The sequence below is a fragment of the Caretta caretta genome, chromosome 1, assembly GCF_965140235.1.
Source record: "Caretta caretta isolate rCarCar2 chromosome 1, rCarCar1.hap1, whole genome shotgun sequence".
NCBI lineage: Eukaryota > Metazoa > Chordata > Testudines > Cheloniidae > Caretta > Caretta caretta.
In genome coordinates, this window is record NC_134206.1 from 50,988,329 (window position 1) to 51,011,366 (window position 23,038).

Below are 23,038 nucleotides of genomic sequence, written 5' to 3' on the forward strand. Positions count from 1 at the left end.
TCTGCAACATTAGCAGTGTGTGTGAAAATACACTACTTTATATAATGTTGCTCTCAAAAAAACCCAGCCTATGTTAAGAGAACATTGTTACGCTTGCAAAATCAAACTTTCTAAATATTAAAGTTGTATAGTGCTCCTTGGACTGGAGCATGCTCACTTGCGGTAGGGAGGTGGTGCATGCACAGTCCAGTCACAAATAGAAGCCATGATGATGGGATGGATCATGCTCAGTTGCTCTGGTGAGGGATGTGCACAAGCTGGTCACAAATATGAGCTGGGAGACTTAAATGTGCTCAGTGAGGACAGAATTTTTGGAGATTTTAGCTGTTGCATTCTAGCAAGTCTGTACTGAGCATGTGTGAACTGTGGTATCTCAAAGCCTTATAACTGGATTTTCATGGGATGGCAAAAGGCCCTTCACAAAAAGGCCAGCACCTGCCAATTTCACATTCCTGCTCCAAAGCATGAGGACATTAATCTAAAAAGAAAACAAACAAAAAAACTCAAGAATTTTTTTTAACATGGGCAAAACAACCGTTTACCCTCTAGCCTTGTTCTCTGAAAAACTGAATCATTTTGGGTGAAATCTTTCAAAAACTTTTAGCCTGAGGCAGACACCCAGCATCGAAAGTTTCAGCACATGTGGTTAGTTTGGTAAAGTTATAAACAACTCTTAAATAGTTTCATAATGAGAAGAATCAGGCAACCTTAATAATAGGTGTTGCCATCAGTCTGCCTATAATAAGGGCAGCATAGGACATTATTATTTACATATATAGTATTGCTTCTTTTGAGATGATCTACATTCCAAATTAAGTGAGACTGAAGCAGCTATTATGTGTCTGAGGTTCAAGGTCAGTGGTCCTCAAACTGGGGCACACCCCATAGGCGGTCATGGAGGAATGTCTGGATGGGCCTGCGCCAGCTCCAACAAGGAGGTGGGGAGGGAGTGCCATCTGCCTACAGCTCTGGGCCCCTGCTCCGCTCCCGGCCCTAGTCTGGCTGCGACTCTGCTCCCAGCCTGGAGGCAGAGCCCAGACACATTCCATTATTGGCAAGAGGATATGCAAGAGAAAAGTTTGGGCGTTGCTGTTCTAGGTGGTGCGAAAAGATAAAAATAATTGCTTCTTGTGAAATTTTAGGAGTTAGTGCTATGACTATTGAGGTGCTTATAAGCTGTCTTGGAAGGATTAGATTTTTATTGGTTAAATGTCAGTAAATATTGATTTCACTGAACACCCATAAGATGATGATACAATATTTCCATCTATAATAATCAAAATCTATGGATAAATAAAGTAAGAAAAATGCTGCTTGAGAGCTTTAGAGTTTGATTTAAGGATATTCACTTTGTATATTTTGACATGTGATTTTGACAGTTTGTGTTTTTAATGGTTATAAAGCTACACATTTTTGAATCTCAACATCTGTCTTGAAATAATTTTCTGAGCCCCCCCTCCCCAATTTCCCACAACTGTGGAAAATTTAAATTAATAAAAATTAAAACATGCTTAAAACACACATATTTGTGCATTTGTGAAAACTGAAATAGGAATAGAGGAAATACTTAAAAATTAATATCAATATTATCCATCAAAATTATAAAAAAAAATCAAATTCTGCCATGTCTACTGATATGTAATTGCAAAATGTATTCTGAGAGTTTATTATATAAACTAACCAGTGTACTGAATCCCTATACATTATATGCCATATATTGTTGTAATCCTCATGACTAACTTCCTCTTTCACATCTTCAGTCTCCTGTAAACCATGTGACCTCCTACTCCTGGAAAACACTCCGACCCCCTCTGAAATAAAATCCAACCTCTTTGTAAAGGAGTTGGAGGGCTAAAGAGGATTGGTGAGGGAAGTGGAGATGATTTCATTAATGATCTGGATGATGGGATGGATTGCACCCTCAGCAAGTTCGCGGATGACACTAAGCTGGGGGGAGAGATAGATACACTGAAGGGTAGGGATAGGGTCCAGAGTGATCTAGACAAATTGAAAAGGAGTACTAGTGGCACCTTAGAGACTAACCAATTTATTTGAGCATAAGCTTTTGTGAGCTACAGCTCACTTCATTGGATGTATTCAGTGGAAAATACAGTGAGGAGATTTATATACACACAGAACATGAAAAAATGGGTGTTAACATACACACTGTAAGGAGAGTGATCACTTAAGACGAGCTATTACCATCAGGAGAGCGGGGGGGGGGGAGAAAACCTTTTGTAGTGATGATCAAGGTGGGCCATTTTCAGCAGTTAACAGGAACGTCTGAGGAACGGTGGGGGTGGGGAAATAAACAAGGGGCAATAGTTTTACTTTGTGTAATGACACATCCACTCCCAGTCTCTATTCAAGCCTAAGTTAATTGTATCCAGTTTGCAGAGTAATTCCAATTTAGCAGTCTCTCGTTGGAGTCTGTTTTTGAAGTCTTTTTGTTGTAATATTGCGACCTTTAGGTCTGTAATCAAGTGACCAGAGAGATTGAAGTGTTCTCCAACTGGTTTATGAATGTTGTTATGCTTGACGTCTGATTTGTGTCCATTTATTCTTTTACGTAGAGACTGTCCAGTTTGACCAATGTACATGACAGAGGGGCATTGCTGGCACGTGATGGCATATATCACATTGGTAGATGTGCAGGTGAATGAGCCTCTGACAGTGTGGCTGATGTGATTAGGCCCTATGATAGTGTCCCCTGAATAGATATATGGACACAGTTGGCAATGGGCTATGCCCCCCCCCCCGGTCTCCTGCTGGTAATGGCTCATCTTAAGTGATCACTCTCCTTACAGTGTGTATAACACCCATTTTTTCATGTTCTGTGTGTATATAAATCTCCTCACTGTATTTTCCACTGAATGCATCCAATGAAGTGAACTGTAGCTCATGAAAGCTTATGCTCAAATTGGTTAGTCTCTAAGGTGCCACTAGTACTCCTTTTCTTTTTGTGAATACAGACTAACATGGCTGCTACTCTGAAACTAGACAAATTGGAGGATTGGGCCAAAAGAAATCTGATGAGGTTCATCAAGAACAAGTGCAGAGTCCTGCACTTAGAATGGAAGAATCCCATGCACTGGTACAGGCTGGGGACCTCCTGGCTAAGTGGCAGTTCTGTAGAAAAGGACCTGGAGATTACAGTGGACGAGAAGCTGGATATGAGTCAACAGTGTGCCCTTGTTGCCAAGAAAGCTGATGACATATTGGGCTGCATTAGTAGGAGCATTGCCAGAAGATGGAGGGGAGTGATTATTCCCTTCTGTTTGGCACTGGTGAGGCCTCATCTGGAGTACTGTGTCCAGTTTTGTGTCCATACATAAAGGATGTGGATAAATTGGAGAGAGTCCAGCGGAGGGCAACGAAAATGATCAGGGGGCTGGGGCACTTGACTTACGAGGAGAGGCTGAGGGAACTGGGCTTATTTAGTCTGCAGAAGAGGAGAGTGAGGGGGGATTTGATAGCAGCCTTCAACTAACTGAAGGGAGGTTCTAAAGAGGATGGAGCTAGGCTGTTCTCAGTGGTGGTAGATGACAGAACAAAGAGCAATGGTCTCAAGTTGCAGTGGGGGAGGTCTAGGTTGTATATTAGGAAACACTATTTCACTAGGAGGGTAGTGAAGCACTGGAGTGGGTTACCTAGGGAAGTGGTGGACTCTCCGTTCTCGGAGGTTTTTAAGGCCTGGCTTGACAAAGCCCTGGCTGGGATGATTTAGTTGGGGTTGGTCCTGCTTTGAGCAGGGGGTTGGAGTAGATGACCTCCTGAAGTCTCTTCCAACCCTAATCTTCTATGATTATCTAGCTCACAGGTTTGAATCATCCCATTAATTTTTAGGGGCTAAAAGTTATAAGGCCATCTAGCAAGCTGATGGTCTCAGCACAGTTAATAATAGAAGAATCTACATTACAAAACCATTCTCAACTGTCACGTTGTTTACAATCTTATTGGAGAAGCCAAGATTTGTATAAACAGAAACTACCTTTCTCTCCTTGAGGCAGTACTTAGCTCAGGATTGGAAATGTTAGTAGGGGAGCTTGATAGCTTCTAGCAAGCAGTGTTTGTTGGGGCTGTTCTGGGCATGTCTATACTGTAATTAAAAACCTGCAGCTGGCCTGTGCCAGCTGATTCAGGCTCTTGGGGCTTGGGCTAAGGGGCTGTTTAATTGGCAGAGTAGGCGTTTGGGCTCAGGCTGCAGCCTAAGTTCTGGTACCTTGTGAGTTGAGAGGATTCCAGAGCCTGGGGCTGCAGCCTGAATGCCAAGACTGCATTTTAATAGCATCTTAGCCTGAGCCCCATGAGCTCGAGTCAGATGTCATGGGCCAGCAGCAGGTGTCTAATTGCAATGTAGATATACTTTGTTTTTCTAACCATCTCCCTCACGTTGGCATTGGAGAATATAAAATGGTGTGGTTCCATTGGCTCTTCAGTTCTTTCTAACTGTCTGGAGGAGCAGTGGGCACACTGTTTTTATGACACTACTGTAGTCTGTTTTTATCTCCCTTCCCTTTTCCCATTACTCTATAACAGTCGTCACTAACTAAGAAGAAAAAAATTGGTTTGTGCATGGCTGCAGGTAACGTCTGTGACTCAGACCTCATGGGCTCCTTCCCCTTCTCTTGTGTCTTGGTCCTTTTCAGACTTTTTCATTTATTTATTATCTATCTGTTTAGGACCTGTTGGGACTGATTTCAAGCTCTGTGGTTCCTGCAACTGAGATCTATTACTGATGCCCTGATGGTAATGGAAGGACATCATTTTTCAGACTCCTTTGAAGATGTGGCAAGTCTCAGATCATTTTGCCACCAAGGAAAATGCCCAGTTTCTTTTCCTCTGTTTTGGGCAGGCAGGACCCAGCCCTCTTTTAGATGGGGATCAGAACTGGGAGGAATGTATAAGAGGAACTACTAAGTGACATAGGGTAGAGCCAAGATATGTTTAGTAACCCTAGACTGGCTCAGCAATTGTGGTTCTCCATCCTTGAACTGATAACAGAAGTGCAAGTCCTGATTACCAGTCTTGCAGATTTCTTGTCTCAGGGTCAGATAAGAGTCTCTGTTCAGATCTCAAATATTGAAACTGGAAGCTTTTACCAGAAACTAGTCTAATGAAATGGGAAGGGATTGTCGTTTGGGTACCGCAGAAGGGGTTAAACCCAAGTAGACAATCATCTTAGTTTAATTTTGTATATGTACTTGTAAGTAAAACAGTCATATTAACTCTTGGAGCTCTGTCAGAGTTGACCTGAGTGCATTTCCAACCTTCCAGCTTCTAGTCCATGGGTGGTTGGTCTAGGTTTATCTTGTATTGATGTTTCTTAAATGTATGTTGGGTATTCCCTCTGGTGGATAACCATCTCTGTCATGGGATCTGAACCTCATGCTAATGCAGTTATGTACTACCCTGTGTAAAACAGGTATTCTTCATAGTTAAGTAGCCGGAACGGTTAGTGAGATTCATGCCATTAGCCCTTCCTGTTTTTTTTTCTCTAAGCCTCAGTGACATCCAGCCGATGTAAGACTTCAAGTTTTATATGTAAAACAGACCCTTTGTTAACAAAACAAGGCCAGACCAAACCAGAAGTCTGACAGACTTTTTGGCATATGCGACTAAAACCAGAGGTCTGTCCATATAGATAATGCTGTGTATGCTAAACTTCTGTGATCTGGCAGTTCTCTTTCCCCTTTGCCCCCTCCAAAAAAACAAAATCTGTGGGAATTAGAGCACACTCATCTAAGTAGTAGGCAGCTTCCAGCATATAATAATGCAGTGTATCTATAATGGAAATGTCTAGTGATGCTTGTTTGGAGTTCTGAATACGCTTTCAAACAGCATTGTTCTCTTTACCTAACCTTTAGATCTAATGCCCAGTTCAGAGGAGCAGTCCTGTAATTGCTTTTCAGTTAATACTTCTCAGATCCCCTCGTACATCCCCCACAGATGCCACCTAATCTTCTAGGGGAAGAGGGGATCCATGCTAGTAGTTCTTAAAGGAAGAACATATGGTTACTTACCAAAATAATTGTGGGTCCATTTACACTGCAAAACAAAGAAAACCCTGTGGCACCAAGGCTTGGAGTCTGGGTCAACTGACTTGGGATTGCAGGGCTTGTGTTTCAGGACTAAAAATAGCAGAGTAGACATTAGTGCTCAGGCTAGATCCTGAGCTCTGAGACCCTCTCCCTTCTCTGGGTTTTAGAGCCCAGGCTCCAGCCCAAGTGGGAGTGTCTACATTGCTATTTTTAGCCCTGTAGTGTGAGCCTGAATCAGTTGGCCCTGGGCCCTGTAATTTGCTGCTGTGGGGTAGTTTTTGCACTGTAGATGTACCCTGTGATTACCCATCTTGAGGCACACTCCCTGTCCATCCACTTCTTTGCAGTCTGTTTAAGGACTTGCCTTACATACTCAAGTCCTGGTGGTACACTGGAGCAAGGGGGAGGTGAATAGATTCAATGGACATTCCTTTACTGCAGCTTCAGCATTTGAGAGCCTAGGAAACACATTCTCCAAGAGTTTTGGGACAATCCCCTTAAAGAATCATGTTTATTTTGAGTAAGTTAGCTTTTAATTATTTAAGCATTGGTAGTAATTGTTTTACAGGCTTAAATACAATGGGCCAAATTAATCTCTTTTGTGACTATATTGACTTAATTGAAGTGTTAGATATGTTTGGCCCATCTGTTAATTGAAACAATATTATCCTATTCCAGATTAATAGTGATTTAAAAGAAATAAATAACCCTATAGTATCCCTTTTTACTAGGTAGAGTTTCTGGTTTGCCCATTTCTAGTGTTGGGAAAATCTGACTCCTGGTACTGGAGACTTTAGTGAGAACTGATCTTCTTCCTTAAGGAAATTAGAAAGCAGACAGCTGTTATAATAATTTTTACAGTTTCTTCTGTCATGGTTTGTCCCAGCAAAGCTAATGTTCTGCGGCAGATAAGTGTAACAGGAGGTCATTGATAATTACAATGTTTTGTTTATAAAATCTTTGTTTTTTCATGACTTCTTATATTCTCTTCAAATGATTTCAAATACATATTTGAGGACAAAATTAATATATTTTAGTGTATCCCATTGTGCTCAAATGACTCTTGAAAAAATCTAAAAAAATCCCCCCCCCCCAGACTTACGTACATATGGTCAAATCAGTTGGTTTATATTTAATGTTTATGGGATGGAGAAAGGATGATAAAAGCACTGTCTTCCCTGATTGATGTAATAAATACGTAGCACACAGGCTTTGTCCAGAGTAGGGAATAAATGTGTTAAATCATAGTAGCTAAATTTAAGCTCAAGTCTTTTAGAACGAACACACAAACAAATAAAGGTTTTGTGCTGTTTTCTGGGAACTCAGCAGGCCACAGTCAATGCTGGCTGGATACAGGTGGTTTTGGTTGAGGTTTGCCATATCTGTCTATCCAAGTAATTTGATATAATGCAATTTACAAACTTTGGTCCCCAAGAGAGACCCCCCCCGAACCCACATAGAGGCCTGTTGAATTCAGTGGGGTGCAGCTATCTATGTGTGTAACAAGTTGGAGGGAATAGGGCGTAAACGTATAATTTTTTGTAAACTAGCAGGGCTTGAAAACTCTGAAAACTTGAACACTGATCCACGTTTTCTTAAAGAAAACCTAAGAAATTACATTCAAAGTCTATGTCAATGCAATTTTAAGGCTGTACATTTAAATGCTCAGGTAAGAAACCCCCAAATTTAAGGCTGAACATGCAACTTGATCTATATACTCCATGCATGTTCATTATGAAAGCCTTTAATTACATGACATTTGCTTAAACAAAGTAATTTAGGTTTTTCTACCAAGTCATTATGCAATATTTGTGTAGTATTGTACTATTTTATACATGCCAAACAGAGAGAGAGTTGTTTCTATAAAATACTGTATCATAAGCTAAAACTTTTAGAGAAAGTACAGGATATTAGCGAGATGAGGTAGGTGGGGTAATAACTTTTATTGGACCAACTTTTGTTGGCAAAAAAACAGGCTTGCCACAGTGAATATCACCTCACTATACACCAACTTTCCTCAAAATCACAGCATTGCTGCCTTCTCAAATATCTGTGGACAATAATATCTGGTATCAGTGGACAACATTAATATCCATCCGAACACATTGCTAAACTCATCCATTTCATCCTCACCCATAACAATTTTACATTCAACAATACTTTGTTGAAACCATGGGTACTAGGATGGCTCCCCAATATGCCAAACTCTTCCTGGGCCACCTTTTGGAAGAATTTCTGGACAAATGCACCACAAAACCAATTGTATACTTGAGATGCATTCATATTTTCATCCTCTGGACTGAGGGCCTAAACTCCCTCATAGGTTTCTATCACAATTTCAGCAACCATCAAACTCTCTCTAGAACACTCCTGCACCAGTATCAACTTCCTAGACACAAAGATCAGCTTTAACAATGGAACCTGACAGGCAGCTACACGCAAGAAGCCCACAGATCACCACACTTAAACCTTCACAGATCCAGTAATCACCCCAAACTCACCAAAAAATCTGATAGTTATAGCCAAGTCCTCAGATACCACAGAAAGTTCTCTGAGGACCAAGTCTGGGATGAATGAAACACTTAAAATCACAGGTTTCAGAGGAACAGCCGTGTTAGTCTGTATTCGCAAAAAGAAAAGGAGTACTTGTGGCACCTTAGAGACTAACCAATTTATTTGAGCATGAGCTTTCGTGAGCTACAGCTCACTTCATCAGATGTATACCGTGGAAACTGCAGCAGACTTTATATACACACAGAGAATATGAAACAATACCTCCTCCCACCCCACTGTCCTGCTGCTGGACAGTGGGGTGGGAGGAGGTATTGTTTCATATTCTCTGTGTGTATATAAAGTCTGCTGCAGTTTCCACGGTATACATCTGATGAAGTGAGCTGTAGCTCACGAAAGCTCATGCTCAAATAAATTGGTTAGTCTCTAAGGTGCCACAAGTACTCCTTTTCTTTTTACTTAAAATCACCTTCACCAAACAAGAACACTCCATGAGAGAAGAGGACCACATCACAGGCCACCCAAATACCCAAGAGAACCTGCTTCAATACAGGAGAAAAAAATCCCCTCTGACTGCACACTCCAAGTTGTCACCTACCACTCCATACTGGAACCCATATTGAGATATAATTAAACAGTTACAACCTTTACTCAATGGGGACCACATCCTGAAATAAATCTTTGCTAAACCCTCACTTTTGGCCTTCAAACAACCCCCTCAGCCTCTCCAGGCTCCTCACCAGAAGCAAGCTCCCCACAGACCAGGACCCATGAATACGAAGAAGCACCATATTCTTACATAACTGATGCAAAACCTGCAGACACATCTCCACTGCTGTGGTGATCAATACCTCCTACAATACACTTTTCAAGATCCATAGGTCCTATACATGCCTACCACAACATGTGGTCTGTTTCATTCAGTGCACTAAATATTCCAATATGTGGGTAAAACCAGACAATCGCTATGCTCTTGAATGTACTCTCAGAAAAATAAGGCAAAACACTGTCACCAGTCGGCCAATACTTTTCACAAAACAATCACTCCATACTGAACCTCTGTCCTCATCCTCAAAGGAAACCTGCACAGCACCGTCAAAAGACAAGCCTGGGAGCTTAAATTCATAACTTTGCGAGACACTAAGAGTCATCACCTTAATAAAGACACTGGATTTATGCCTTATTGCAATAATCTGTAACCTACTAACTCCCTTTTTGGTCCCATGGTTGCTGGGGTGTTAATGGTTCAGTTCAGTGTGAATGGAGTCTTATAACGTGAGTTAACTACTTATGCTATACAATTGGTGCTTCCTTGTATTTAGATGTGACAAACCTTTCCCAGACCTGAAGAAGAGCTCTACATAGCTCAAAAGTTTGACTCTTTCACCAATTAAAAGCTGGTCCAATAACCTGTATTACCTCATCTGCATTGTCGTTCAAGAACAATGTACTGAGTTGGGCATTGTTCCGACCACGCTGGTAGAAAGACAATAAATGTAATTGGTTTAAGACACAACTTTATTCAATTAACCTATCTCAGAATACCCAGCAATATACTGTACAGTGCATGTAATAATAAGATATATAATAAGATTCCAGAAATGTCACTCAGTGTGTCACTGAGGCCAAAAATGTTTGTCAGTGTGAAGCGATGGAAATAGCTACAGGTGTGATTAAGAGCTCTTTTTGTTCAGTATATCACCAAGTTGAATCATCAATGGGTTTTGTTGTCTGTAGCCATACCATTTTTAAGTTCTCAGCCATTTTGTTTTTACAAGATTACACCTCCACAGTGGATAGCTACAGTAATCTGTCATGCCAAAAGTCCTAGACCATTGTGGTATCGGAGGTAATGTAACAAATCACTATCCTTATTCTGCAACTAATTTGTATGCAAAAATTGTATTGGCTCTGAGGGAGACTGCACACATAGTGGATTACTTCACCCAACTGCCACAGTTCTTCAAAACCACACACACAACACATCCAGCGCGCACACACTAACTCCAAACCAGCACAGTACATACCCTTCATTTGCTACCTGCTCAAATCTTCCAGCAGTGTCATTGTCATTGTGTGTGTGTCACTCTGAAACCTAGAATGTCTGTCTTTCTGAGTCAGTGTGAAGTGAGAGGAACAGCTATAAACATGTTTTTTGTTTAGTATATCACCACATTTACTCATCATCACTGGACCTTGGGATAACCAGATGGAATGTTGGAGTCTAAAGGTTCTGTGGCAGTTGGAAGGTGATAGCTGTTACTCCCACCTTCTCTGATCAACTATGTGGGATAACAGAGGTGGTTGTATCTCCAGTCAGGAGGCAGCTGTGTGAACATACTTTGAGGAACATGTACAAACAACAACATTGCTCACTACAATATGGCACATGGAAACATGAGCCTCTTTTTTCAGGTTTTTTAATACATAATGAATTACAGCACAGGCTTAAGTTACTAGATATTTCCTTAATTGTTTCCACCTATTCTGGAGGACCGCTGTCAGTCCTTCTCCTTTTTAGCCTGGTCCCATCCCAGTGATGGGACCCTGCCATTTGTACTTCATATGAGGGTTGAGGGAGGCTGAAGAAAAAAATTGTGTATTGTCTCCTTGCTGTACCTGCCTTTATGACCACCAGACTCCTTTCCCCACCTTCCTTAGGGGTTGCTTTCCCCTAAATCTGCAGCCAAATCAGGTTTATCAGAGAATTGTGTTCTTTCAGTAATGAGTGCCTGTCCTGGACATCTGCCACAAAGAAGCACGAACAACTGTCTTGGCTGCCTCTGCTGCACCTCTAGCCTGGTTCCCAAATATTTACCAATTTCTTCCTTAACAGCCAAAAACATATTTGCTCCTGGTTGGATAGGTATACTTCATCCTCCCTAAGTAACTTTGAGTGCCCGGTATGAATAGTACCAATCCCACTCAGTAGTGGATGAGTTTACCCAACTCCCTCATCATACACTTACTGAACTTATCTGCGAAATAGTTATATAATAGGAATTTATAGTGTTGGTATTGACTTATGAAATGCTCAAGGTTTATCTACACCTCAATAAAAGACCTGTGGTATGGCTGGCCCAGTCAACTGACTCAGGCTTGCAGGGCTCAGGCTGTGGGGCTAAAACTTTCAGTGTGGACACACAGGCTGCAGCCCGAGCTCTGAAACCCTGTGAGGAGGGTAGGTCTCAGACCCTGGGCTCCAGCCCAGGCCCGAATGTCTACACTGCAATTTTTAGCTTTACAGCCTGAGCCCTGCAGTCCTGAGTCAATTGACCCAGTCTCTGAGACTTGGTGCCGCAGGTTTTTTACTGCAGTATTCGGTAGGCCAGTTAGCGTATATCTATCTGAAACCACCCCCTCTATCTTAGTTTGCCAAATTTGAGGTTTGCCATAAGATATTTGAGCAGGAGTCCGCTTTGTATAAAAGAGAGCTTCTGGCCGCATAGGGCCCTACCAAATTCATCGTCCATTTTGGTCAATTTCATGGTCATAGGATTTTACAAATTGTCAGTTTTACGGTTTCAGATGTTTACATCTGAAATTTCATGGTGTTATAACCATGGCAGTCGTGTCCCAAAAGAGGGTTGTGGGAGGGTCACAAGGCTAATGTAAGGGGATTGCAGTATTGCAACCCTTACTTCTGTGCTGCTGTTGACGGAAGCACTACCTTCAGAGCTGGGCAGCTGGAGAGCAGTAGGCAGCACAGAAGTGTGAATCGCATGGTGGAGGGAGGTCATTACTTTTTGACTATCCAGGGTCCAGTAGTCAGTCTGGTGCCCTTGCCCACAGCCAGCCCAACGCCCCTCTAGTCCCCAAGTTCTGAGCCTGGAGCCAGAGAGAGGCAGGGCTGGGGGCAAGGGCACCAGAAACTTTGTAGAAGGTGGGGGGGGGGCCCACAGGCGCCAGACCACTTTTTAACGTGGGCATAGTTTGGAAGACAGGGTGGCATTGCCTCCCCCAACCCGGAAACTGTAAGTCTCAGGCAGATTCAAAGCAGCACTGATGGAGCTGTGCTTTGTGGTGATGGAGCTGATAACCGTGATCAGCTTCCTCACTGTGAAGTGCAGCTCCTGTCCAAGGCTTGCAGATTGCGGGGGCAATGCCACCCCTACCCGCAAAGTATGACCGTGTTAAAAATGGTGGGGGAGGTAATGGCTCTCTAGGCCCTCCCCAGTTGCAGTGCTGCCCCGGGCTCCTGCTGTTTGCTGGGCTCCAGCTGCTTAGTCCTGGCTGGGCTTCTCCTGCAGATGCTGCTCCCAGGGCCAGGTCAGACCTACTGCCAGGAACATCCCCTGGCTGCAAGAAGCACCACAGCTGCCCCCTGTACAGTGACCCCTCCCCCTACTGCTGGGGAGCGATGCAGGTAGGAAGCGGGGTGGGGGTATGGAGGTTCCTGGCTGCTCCTATGCGTAGGAGCGGGGCCATGTGGTTGCTTCTGGGAGTTGCATGGAGCGGCCCCTGACCCTACTCCCTGGCTGGAGCGCCAGATCAGAGCAAGCCCCAGACCCAGCGCCAGCGATAGAGAATCCATCACAACCCTTGGTAAGTTGTTGCAATTGTTAATTACTCTCTCAGTTAAAAATTTAACCCATATTTTCGATCTGAAATTGTTTAGCTTCAGCTTCCAGCCATTGGACCATGTTATATGTTTCTCTGCTAGACTGAAGAACCTATTATTAACTATTTGTTCGTCATGTACATACTTATAAATTGTAATCAAGGCACCATTTAACAAAGAAAAGGTTAAGCTAAATACATTGAACTCCTTGAGTCTATCACTATAAGACAAGGTTTATAATCTTTTCATCAATCTCACTGCTTTTCTCTGAACCCTTTCCAATGTATCAACAGTCTTGAATTGTGGACTCCAGAACTGGACACAGTATTCAAGCTACGGTCGTACCAGTGCAAATGCCCCTCACCCTCTGCAATGTCTGCTCTGTGCTGTCTCTAAGAGGCACAGAACAAATCACTGGTGTATGCTTTTTACACCAGTGAACACATTGGTCAGTTCTTCAGAAATAATAAATAACATTAGTTGAATAGTATAGCCAAACAATTCTGAATTGTGTGGTCTTAAGGTTATCCATCTGTCTCAGAACCACAATCTGGGAATTAGTTTGCTTCCTCCTTTATTACTATTTTATGGAGTAGGATAAGCAACTATTAAACAGCGATACATGACCTTGATACAATTCAAGAGACTTGTTAATAGAAGCTAAAGCACTGGCTTAAATTGGATATTGACTGTTCAATCAAGACTCAAAAGTAAAATTGTAAGTTTGACATAGGAGGAGGAATTTATTACATATATGATATAAAACCAGGAATGATTTATAATAGTATCATTTGATCTTCTATAAGGGTTTGTGTCCCACCCTTTTGAGATATACTTTAAGGTCGCTGACATTTGGTTTACTTCAGAAATTCTCTTTTGGAGCATGTGAAAACTGGGAGGGAAGGAAACGAGGATATTTGGTTTCAAATAAACATTTTGTTTCATATAAATACTTTGTTTTGATATAAACCTGGAATAAATGTAAAAAATGTTTGGGAACCCTAAAAATTAGGAAACTTATTTCAAGGCAAATTAAAACTGTTTGTTAGTTATTTTGTTCCTCTAATCTAGTATCCTGTGTTGAAATGGCCAGTACCAGGCGCTTCAGAGGAACAAACAAGAAACTGCAGTAGGCAGTTATGGTATAACTTGCACTAAAGTTTTTTCTGACCCCTGTAGGTTGGCTTATGTCTCTCAGTGCAGGGTTTATATATTCCAAAACTCGGGTTTTGTTATTTACCACTGTAATTTACCTGGATAGTCTCATCATCTCCATAAATACCCAATCTTCACTCTTCCTCCTTACATATTGCCTTTTGTGGTTAATGCTCCTTTTTGTTGACTCTCCATGTTCTGAAGGATGTCTCTCTGGCTACAATTACCTCTTGATCCTTACCATTTTAGCCACACCAGTTTACATTTTGGGTTCCCACTTTTTTTTTTTTTTTCAGCCTGTATTGGTATGTTTGTGTCTCGAGACTTTCCCCCCGTCTTAACTAACATTGATGCCAAATTTCAGGATTTTTTTTTCTTTTGACTTTAGGGCTTTTTAAAATTCTCTTCTCCCTCCCCACCCTTTTTTAATTGCCCCATTTATAAATTTTTAGTGTTATTGCTAGTTTTTTTATATCTTTCCTCTGTCGACTGGGATGAATTTATTTAAATCACCAACAGGGAAACCTTGATCTAAATGATCACTTTTTATCTTGTTTTACATTTATACTTTATTTTCCTAAAGAAAGGTTGATTCTCATTGGTTGGCAACAATTAAACATGTTGATGAGCAGCTAAATATAGCTTTTACACAAAATGGTATGTCTTTTTGCTAACCAGGAAGATACTCCCTGTATCTATGCACATTCATTTAAATAATTATGTACCTTAATGTAATTTATTCATATTCTTATTTTTTTTATCTTAGAAAATGGTGAATGATACATTTCTTATTTGCTAGATGATGATTTTTTTTCTCATTTGTTTAGCTCTGTTTGGATGGAAATTGCTATCTCTGTGCATTTTAATTGAATTTCATTTAAAAATTGGTTTTCTAATTAAATAAAACTACCTTAAATTTATATACATAAGAAAATAAGTTTATCAAAACACATTTTGCTTTTAAAACTGACTGATTTAAAAAGGGAATATTTGTAGTTAGTGAATTAGATGGATTGCTTCTGTCAAGTTCTTCAGCATTGTAGAATTAGTAGATCTGATCCTTTCACACCTAGATTTTTGTCCATACATTGGAAGAGGAAAACAAGCTTTCCTGCTTTTTTCAACTCCCAACTGGTTTCTCAACTTTAAATGGGCTAATCATTGAACTGAATGAATTGAATAAACTGAAGTGAAGAATACATTTTCTCTGCACCTATAGAAGAGGTTACCAGTGTCAAATGTTAACTTAGCACTTCAGTAAAGTCTGTATTTTCCACTGAATGCATCCAGTGAAGTGAGCTGTAGCTCACGAAAGCTTATGCTCAAATAAATTTGCTTGTCTCTAAGGTGCCACATGTACTCCTTTTCTTTTTTCAGTAAACTCTGGTTTCAGGTGCTTGGTCAACTGTTTCCAGTTCAGTAGTTCTACTTTCTTTAACACGTTGATGGCAAACATACTGCTTAATATTTATGTAATTTAAATAATTATAATATTTAAGTTTAGGCCTTAGTATAAGTTTTCATAATTTCTAATAGTTTAAATAGGTTTTTAAAACAGAAAAAATGTGTTTAAATTAAACATAAAAATAAAATTTTAAATAGAGATTTTTAAAAATTATTTTACTTTCATCATGGATTTTTATCCACCCTGTTGTGTTTACTGTTACTTAGTGATTCAGGTATGTTTACCTCTTGAACCAATTCCTGCATATTTATCAATTTGTCTAATCAAATAATGTGCATATTTTTCAATAAAAAGTTGTATGCTAACTTATAATGTGTATGCATCTTTTTCATAGCTTAATAATGTATATTTATATACCCGGTTAACATGTCAAACAGTAATATACTTAAAAAGTCATTGAGGGAATACTAAATTATTACTGAACTTTGGGAAAATAGAAAAAACATTGTATTAGCATGGATATTTGAGGAAAAAGCAAGCAAGTTGAACCATCTGCTGCCTTTTACACAAATAAATACATATGCAGTCTTCTGTCCGAAAAGGTCTTCCTTTCAGGTGTACTCTGTACATCAGCTAAAGGCAGTATCTTGTCTTAATAATTGTAGTGCATAGTCCAAATTATTTTAACCCAATAGAAGGCTTTACATTACCTGCCTTGTCAATACTTTAAAATGCAGCACATTTACTAAATCCTTGTCTCTAAGATATTGCATGAACAGAAATCATTTGGATTTTTTATAAGTAGAACATGTTTAAATGCTAGGGATTAAAGTTATGTGGGAGCACTGTTGCCTTCAGCTTCTGCTGAAAACAAAGCAAAAGAGCCCTCTCTTCTCCTTTGCTTCTGTAAGCAGAACGTCCCCCCAAGCTCCCCTTCCTTCATGACTAGTGCAGTGAGAATTTCCCCTCTTATTGCAGTTTATTTTAACCACTGTGTATTGCTATGTTGCGTAGAAATTAGCAGGTACAAACTGTCCAGTGGAACAAGTGTTCAATAGTGTTTGGCATGATGAGAAAATTTGAATCAATGTGAACTGTACAAAGCTATTTGGTCAAAGAGAATGTTAATGACACTTACTCATTATTGTAAATTATTCTAATACACAACGCTAATTTACTGGAAAAATCCTCCACATAGGATACACACGTGTTACTACTAAGTCAGAAATAGCAAAACAAACCCACCGTTTTTTGAGAAGTGCACTTTAGTCTTTCATATGACTATTTCATGACTCTAAAAGTGTCTCCAGAAAAGTGCTCCAGTTTTTTTCTTTGAAAAATATGATCACCTGAGGCATCCATTATAAATGATTGCTTAAATTCTAAGTAATTACATTTTTCACGTTCATTTAAATCTCCTAATAAACCTAAAATTCAAATACTAATAATAATTGAAGCAACAAATTAATTTGAATGTAACTTGGTTATCTCTAGAGTCTAAATTGATAGTCAACTGATTTATCATTTAGTAAATTCTGAATTATATCATTAGAATATTTTAAATTGCTTGTTAAATTGGAAACCTGCGTGAATCACTTTCAGTAGTATTAGTCAGGTCTGAGGATTAACAATTGTGGATGTTGGGGCCAAAAGTAAAGGAAAGAATACTGAATATGCAGGATGGTCTACCTATGTGAAAAAGATGTGCTTGTTTCATACTGGCCACTTTAATTATTATATAGTCTGTAGGCTGTGGAAAGTGCAGAATGTTCTCAATCAAACCCTGAAAAGTTAGATTGTCATAAAATTGTTCCCTATCAACACATAATCACTGAAAGTAAGCACTTATCACAATCACATACTTTTAAAAATATCTTTCATTTAACATATAGCATTGTGCCTTAAGACTTTTTGGGGTTTTTTTTCTTAGCAAAATATAGACTATATTTGGCGTCTTTATAAGGAAATATTTGTATTTTCAAGAATCTTTATTGTTACTGGGTATAAATAATATGTCTAATGTTCTGATCTCTGAGTTGTTTTGTTCCTGGATTGAATGAAGTTTTCTGCTGCTATAGAAGAGGAGAAAAATTCTGAAAAAATGACAAGTGTTCCTTGTTTGAGTAAGATCTCTTTCATGGATTGCCTTTTTTCAGTTATGTAGGCAGATATTTGCAGGTTGGGGTGAATGCACTTTATTTTGGCTATATTTGGAGCCAAATAGGCTCTATCCATTTTTTGTTCAGTTTTACCTACACCCCAAGTAATTTTGGGATCTGTTCAGAAATAAAGCTCATTGGATTGGAATTTTCTACATCAGGGAGTCTCAGAAGTAATACATTGAGTTCACATATCTCCAGTTTTATCCTTTGAGTAAGCAACTTTATTTTCCAAGAGCTGCAGACAGGTGTGTGCTATTATTTGAGCCAATTCTAATGCTGCTACTTGTGCACTTGTTTGGTGGAGTCAGCCTTCCCTTTGAGTGAGTTGGTCTACAGAGGATTGCAAAGATATTTTGATTTCTGAGCCAATTCAGATGCTGCTATTCTTGTACTTCTGTTTATTGGAGTCAATCTGCCCTTTGAATTAGTTGGCATAAGGAGGACTGCAGAGAGGTTTTCATTTCTGAAAGTATGCTATCCAATACTGAGGGAAAATTTCAGTTAATTTCTTATATGATCTTAGTGGCCATTGTGCTTTTGCCATCTTGATTATCTTCCTGATCTGTTGCCATTGAGATGTGAGTTTTCATATCAAATTTATTTGGATTGTCTCCCTTAATACTCAAAAAGTAGTCAGTATTGGGTGAAATAAGGATCTGTAAAGCTGCCAGCCAGTTCAGACACACTGCTCAACTCTTCAGTAAGACTCAAATTATACATTACAAATACTAACATTTGTTTTTTTTTTCTTTTTAGCTGGTTGGTGGAGAGTTTGATCTAGAGATGAACTTTATAATCCAGGATGCAGAGAGCATAACGTGTATGTCGGAGCTTTTAGAACACTGTGATGTAACATGCCAAGCAGAAATCTGGAGTATGTTCACAGCCATTCTACGTAAAAGTGTCCGTAATTTACAGACCAGCACGGAAGTTGGCTTAATTGAACAGGTACTGCTGAAGATGAGTACAGTGGACGACATGATTGCAGGTATAAATTACTGATTGATATGTATAACTTCAGTGTTCCTGAACACTCAAGCGTTGCAAGCCTAGTCATTATTTACATTTCACAAGCAGTAAATTATTTGATTATTATTGATACTGAGTCAACAGTACTAAATCAACTTTATGTAAATGTAATGGGCAAAGATTATAAAATACTCTTGTTTTAGAAGTAATGTTGAAATAGTTTAGTTAGTATGCACAATTCTTTTAAAAAGAAAATAGATGACTGCCTGATCTTAGTGACAAAATAAGACAACTTTCAATATATCTCATAAGAGCATCTCTGACACTTATTCTCAGTTTCTAAAAATATTAATTGCTATGAATTGTTATAGTAAAAGAATTGAACCATTATTATGGCCCTTTTAAATAATAAATAGTACAATATTTTTTATGTGATTAAAAACCAAGAGAACACTAGAAGTGTTCAAATTTATTGAATATTGTATTTTTGGACTGTATTAAGCATTTTTATTTTAGTTTCTATGCTTCAATTTTTGCCTGCCTTTTAAAACATGTGTGCTCTCTTCATAGCCTCTCTTGAATTTTCATGTTAGATGGCTTTTCAGTTTTTAATACTTTTTTTCTTAGTATTCCCTATGTTTCCTTCTACTGAAACATAGCATACTTTATTTGCACATCTATGAGAACTCATGAGAGTCTGGGATTACAGAAGATGTTGCCTGTCTGAGGCTTCCAATTTATTCATACCCTCAGTATCTGGAGATTATTCCTGTTTTCTTAGTTGCAAGTAATCTGAGATACTCTGGTTAGAAGGGTAGGCTAAGCTTCCACTTTTAGAATGTGATCAGTAGGATTTACAGAAGTAATTTTTCACTCATTACAGTTGTTGGGGAGATGCAGGAGAAATTCAAAAGGCCATCTTGTCTTCAGTTTAGGGTTAGCTTTTTCATTTTATGTATTTTAGTACTGTGTTTGAGAGTAGTGTAATTGACCTAAAAAATAGTGACATTTTTGAAGAGTTGAATAGTTTTTCTTTCCATAAATTCTAGCTGATTTACAAATAGTTGCTAAGTGAGAGGATATATAGGTGGTTATTTTATTTTTAGTGCCCAAATATGTGCTAGCTGCTTTACAGAAGAAGTAAAAATATGGTACCTGTCAAAAGGAATTTTGAGTCTAAATACAGATGAGAGTCCTTAAGTGAAGAAGCTATAATCAAGACAAGAGTTGGGGAAAGGATGATGGTAACAGCAGTGTGAAAATGTGTTTACTGAGATTTGTGCATCTTGGTGGGTTTAGTAAATATCAAATTGTATGTAATACTAAATCTTCATAAATGGCCCCATTTACTCTCTCCAGAGTAAGTGCCTTTGCGAGGTGCTTAGCATATTTTGGGTCCTTATAAGTATGTTTTAAAATTGTAAATGATTTGTTCTTTTCAGTCTGTGTGAATTTGCTGCTTATAATTCAAGACTATACAACAAATAATATTGCTACTAAGTAGCAGTAATAGATACCCACTGCTAACATCACTGAGAAACATGGTGCATAGTCTTGTGCCCCTCAAGTAAATGCGTAAGCCAGTAGATGATCCTTGTTCTGTGGTGTGAAGAACTACATACTCAAGCAGTAGCAGATCAATATAGTCACACAGCCAAAGATGCACCGTTACATATGACCTGTGACCAACCTGTCAAACTGTTAAAATGATACACAAGGAAAGGGGCAGTCAAGTTCTACCTGTAAAGGGTATTATTCTGTTAAAACTAACATTATGGTTTTTAGACTGAAACACATAAGAAATCAGTGCAATAACTGTAATGTGCTCACAAAACCCTGCTTCACTAAGAAAGCAAACAAGCCACTGAGTTCTCCACTTTCCAAATAGTCTCAAGGGTAACTCTGATGAGGCACATGTAACTCTGATGATGCCAACATCATAGGGAAAGAGTAGAAGGTGCCTAAGTAACTGAAAATGGCAGAAGACAGTGTAATATTTGGGATCCAGAAGCAGTTGGGAAATCAAAGATCCATGAGTTTGCAAGTATTGATAAAAGGCTGGCATACCTCATCAGTAAAGGGAGTGGATGCCTACTCCATTAATTTTTCTAAGAATGCTTTTTCCTGCCTATCAGCAGCATTTCAGAGAAGGTTTTTAAGAGAGAGCTTAGGCAAGTTTGCTTTTATCTCTGCTCCTATGAAAGTGGAAGAGTGGAAACTACTCTACAGATCTGATTACAAGACAAATTGAGTATCAGAATTCTGATGGCACTGCAGCTCAGAATGTATGTCAATCACTAGTAAAACCCCTGTGTATGTGCTGTTCAATTCCTGTTCACAATAACTCTGCTGGACCCTTCATAAGAGAGCCCTATGGGTGGATGAGTCACCTATCAGACCTTTGAAAGAAAGGAACAGAGACACCGGAGTTAGTTGCTTTGCTTCTACTTCTCCAGCTTCTGCAGATGTTTCACTACCACCTCATGGTCAATAGTGGCATTGGCAACTAACAAATCAAAAATGAATGAACATTGGTACCTAATAGCTGATCATCACCAGGAGGCTATTGCCTGACAATAACCAGTGCCTTAAGGTAGGCTGATACATAGGGGTCAAAGTTGACAGGATGACTCCAGATGATGCCAGAGCTGCTTCGCTGCAATCATTCCTACCCACTTTCCTAAAATGGTGAGGTGAAAAATGTGGTGGTACAGTAATGGTTTGTTTCCTTGCATTCAGTGAGGATCTTTTGAACACGGGCCAAACCTTAACTTAGTTCTAGGATTTGGTTCCACTCTATTCCAAAATAGTCAGTCTGTCAGTGGTGGGCCTAGTATTTCCAAGCTGGCTTGTAAAGTACAGGTATCCTTCTTGCAACTCATTAACTGTGGCTCTGTCTCTCTCAGTACTTCCTGAAATACTGTGATCAAAGTTAGGTGTAAATCAAGCAGAACAGATTGTCTACATTGTGTCATATTCAGACAGCAATCTACGTAAGTCTCAGTCCACATTCTCTATATACAAAATGGCTAGAAAATACTTCATAGTGGGGAAAAGCTGACTTCATTTGAGTGGAGCCAATTCAGATACATGAGGTTGCCATCTACTTGAAGCATTTCATGTGCTGAGATTTTGCAGATGCTGTGGCAGAGGAAATAATATCTTAATCTTCATGACAGCTTTTGCATTGGAACGCATTTCTCTGCAATCAATTGCATTGAAAATTGGGATGACTATCATTGGTATTTGTCTCTTTCCCAGAAACTTTTTGTCACAGGTCATCTGGATACCCTGACAATCTAAAGATTATACTACAGGAAGGGATGTTGATCCATTTTATGAGTGGTTGAGGGCAAAAGATTACTATAATGACCAGATAGATGACTGGCAGATGGCCTTAACAGCTATAAAGTATTTTCCTTCAGAGAACTTAGAAAACTGAGTCCCTAAATTTTTGGGTAAGAACTAATGAAGCAAGTCTTCTGACCCAATAGTTTCTTTAGATAGTAATAACAGCAAAATCTGAATTTGTGTTTGCTAGCCTAACTTGTCATGCAAAGTACAATTTACAGTTGCCTTTTCTTCATTGAGACCTATTTCATCTCCAGGAGCTTAGTTGTTATGCTGCAGGTGGTTAGGATGCTCGAAAGTTGATTGAATTGAATTTTGAGCACTGAAACAGTAACTATTTTAAAGCAAAGTTAAACTAAAGTTGCTCCCACCAAATAATGCTATGGAGGCAGCTGGGCTGTTAACAGAAATTGTTCCTGGAAATGCATCCATTTGAAAATTTTGGAAAACCTGATTGCCTTATTAAGTGAAAGTTAAACTTCACAGCCAGCTTGTAAAGCTTGGTTACTAAACTTAAGCTTTACACGATGTAGTTCCTTCTGAAGTTGTGTTGCCAATGCCTTCCATGCAAATGAACTATGAAGGGAAATGCCATGTTATCTCTTGTCTGATGCTATGCTCAGTGTTACTTCAGAGACAACTGAGCTATGTTAGTTTTAAGCTGTTCCTTACATGACTGAATTAAGGTTCTTTCAGTTGAGTTTAAAGAGTAAATGTAAAATATTAAGGACAGTTAGGGTTGCCAACTCTCCAGGATTGCCAGCTCTCCAGGATTGCCCTGGAGTCTCCAGGAATTAAAAATGTATCTTTTGTTAAAGATCATGTCATGTGATGAAACCTCCAGAAATACATCCAACCAAAATTGGCAACCCTAAGCACAGTT

The 23,038-nt window shown here is 39.4% G+C and overlaps 1 protein-coding gene across 5 annotated transcripts in view; it reads left to right on the plus strand.

Moving 5' to 3' along the window:
- NBEA (neurobeachin) overlaps window positions 1–23,038 on the plus strand; it is an 858,254-nt gene that overhangs the window by 123,999 nt on the left and 711,217 nt on the right. For all 5 annotated transcript variants that reach the window (XM_048847621.2, XM_048847613.2, XM_048847638.2 and 2 more), the window contains exon 2: window positions 18,592–18,823. In XM_048847621.2, coding sequence (XP_048703578.1) covers window positions 18,592–18,823 — 232 coding nt within the window. The remainder of the gene's footprint in view (window positions 1–18,591; window positions 18,824–23,038) is intronic.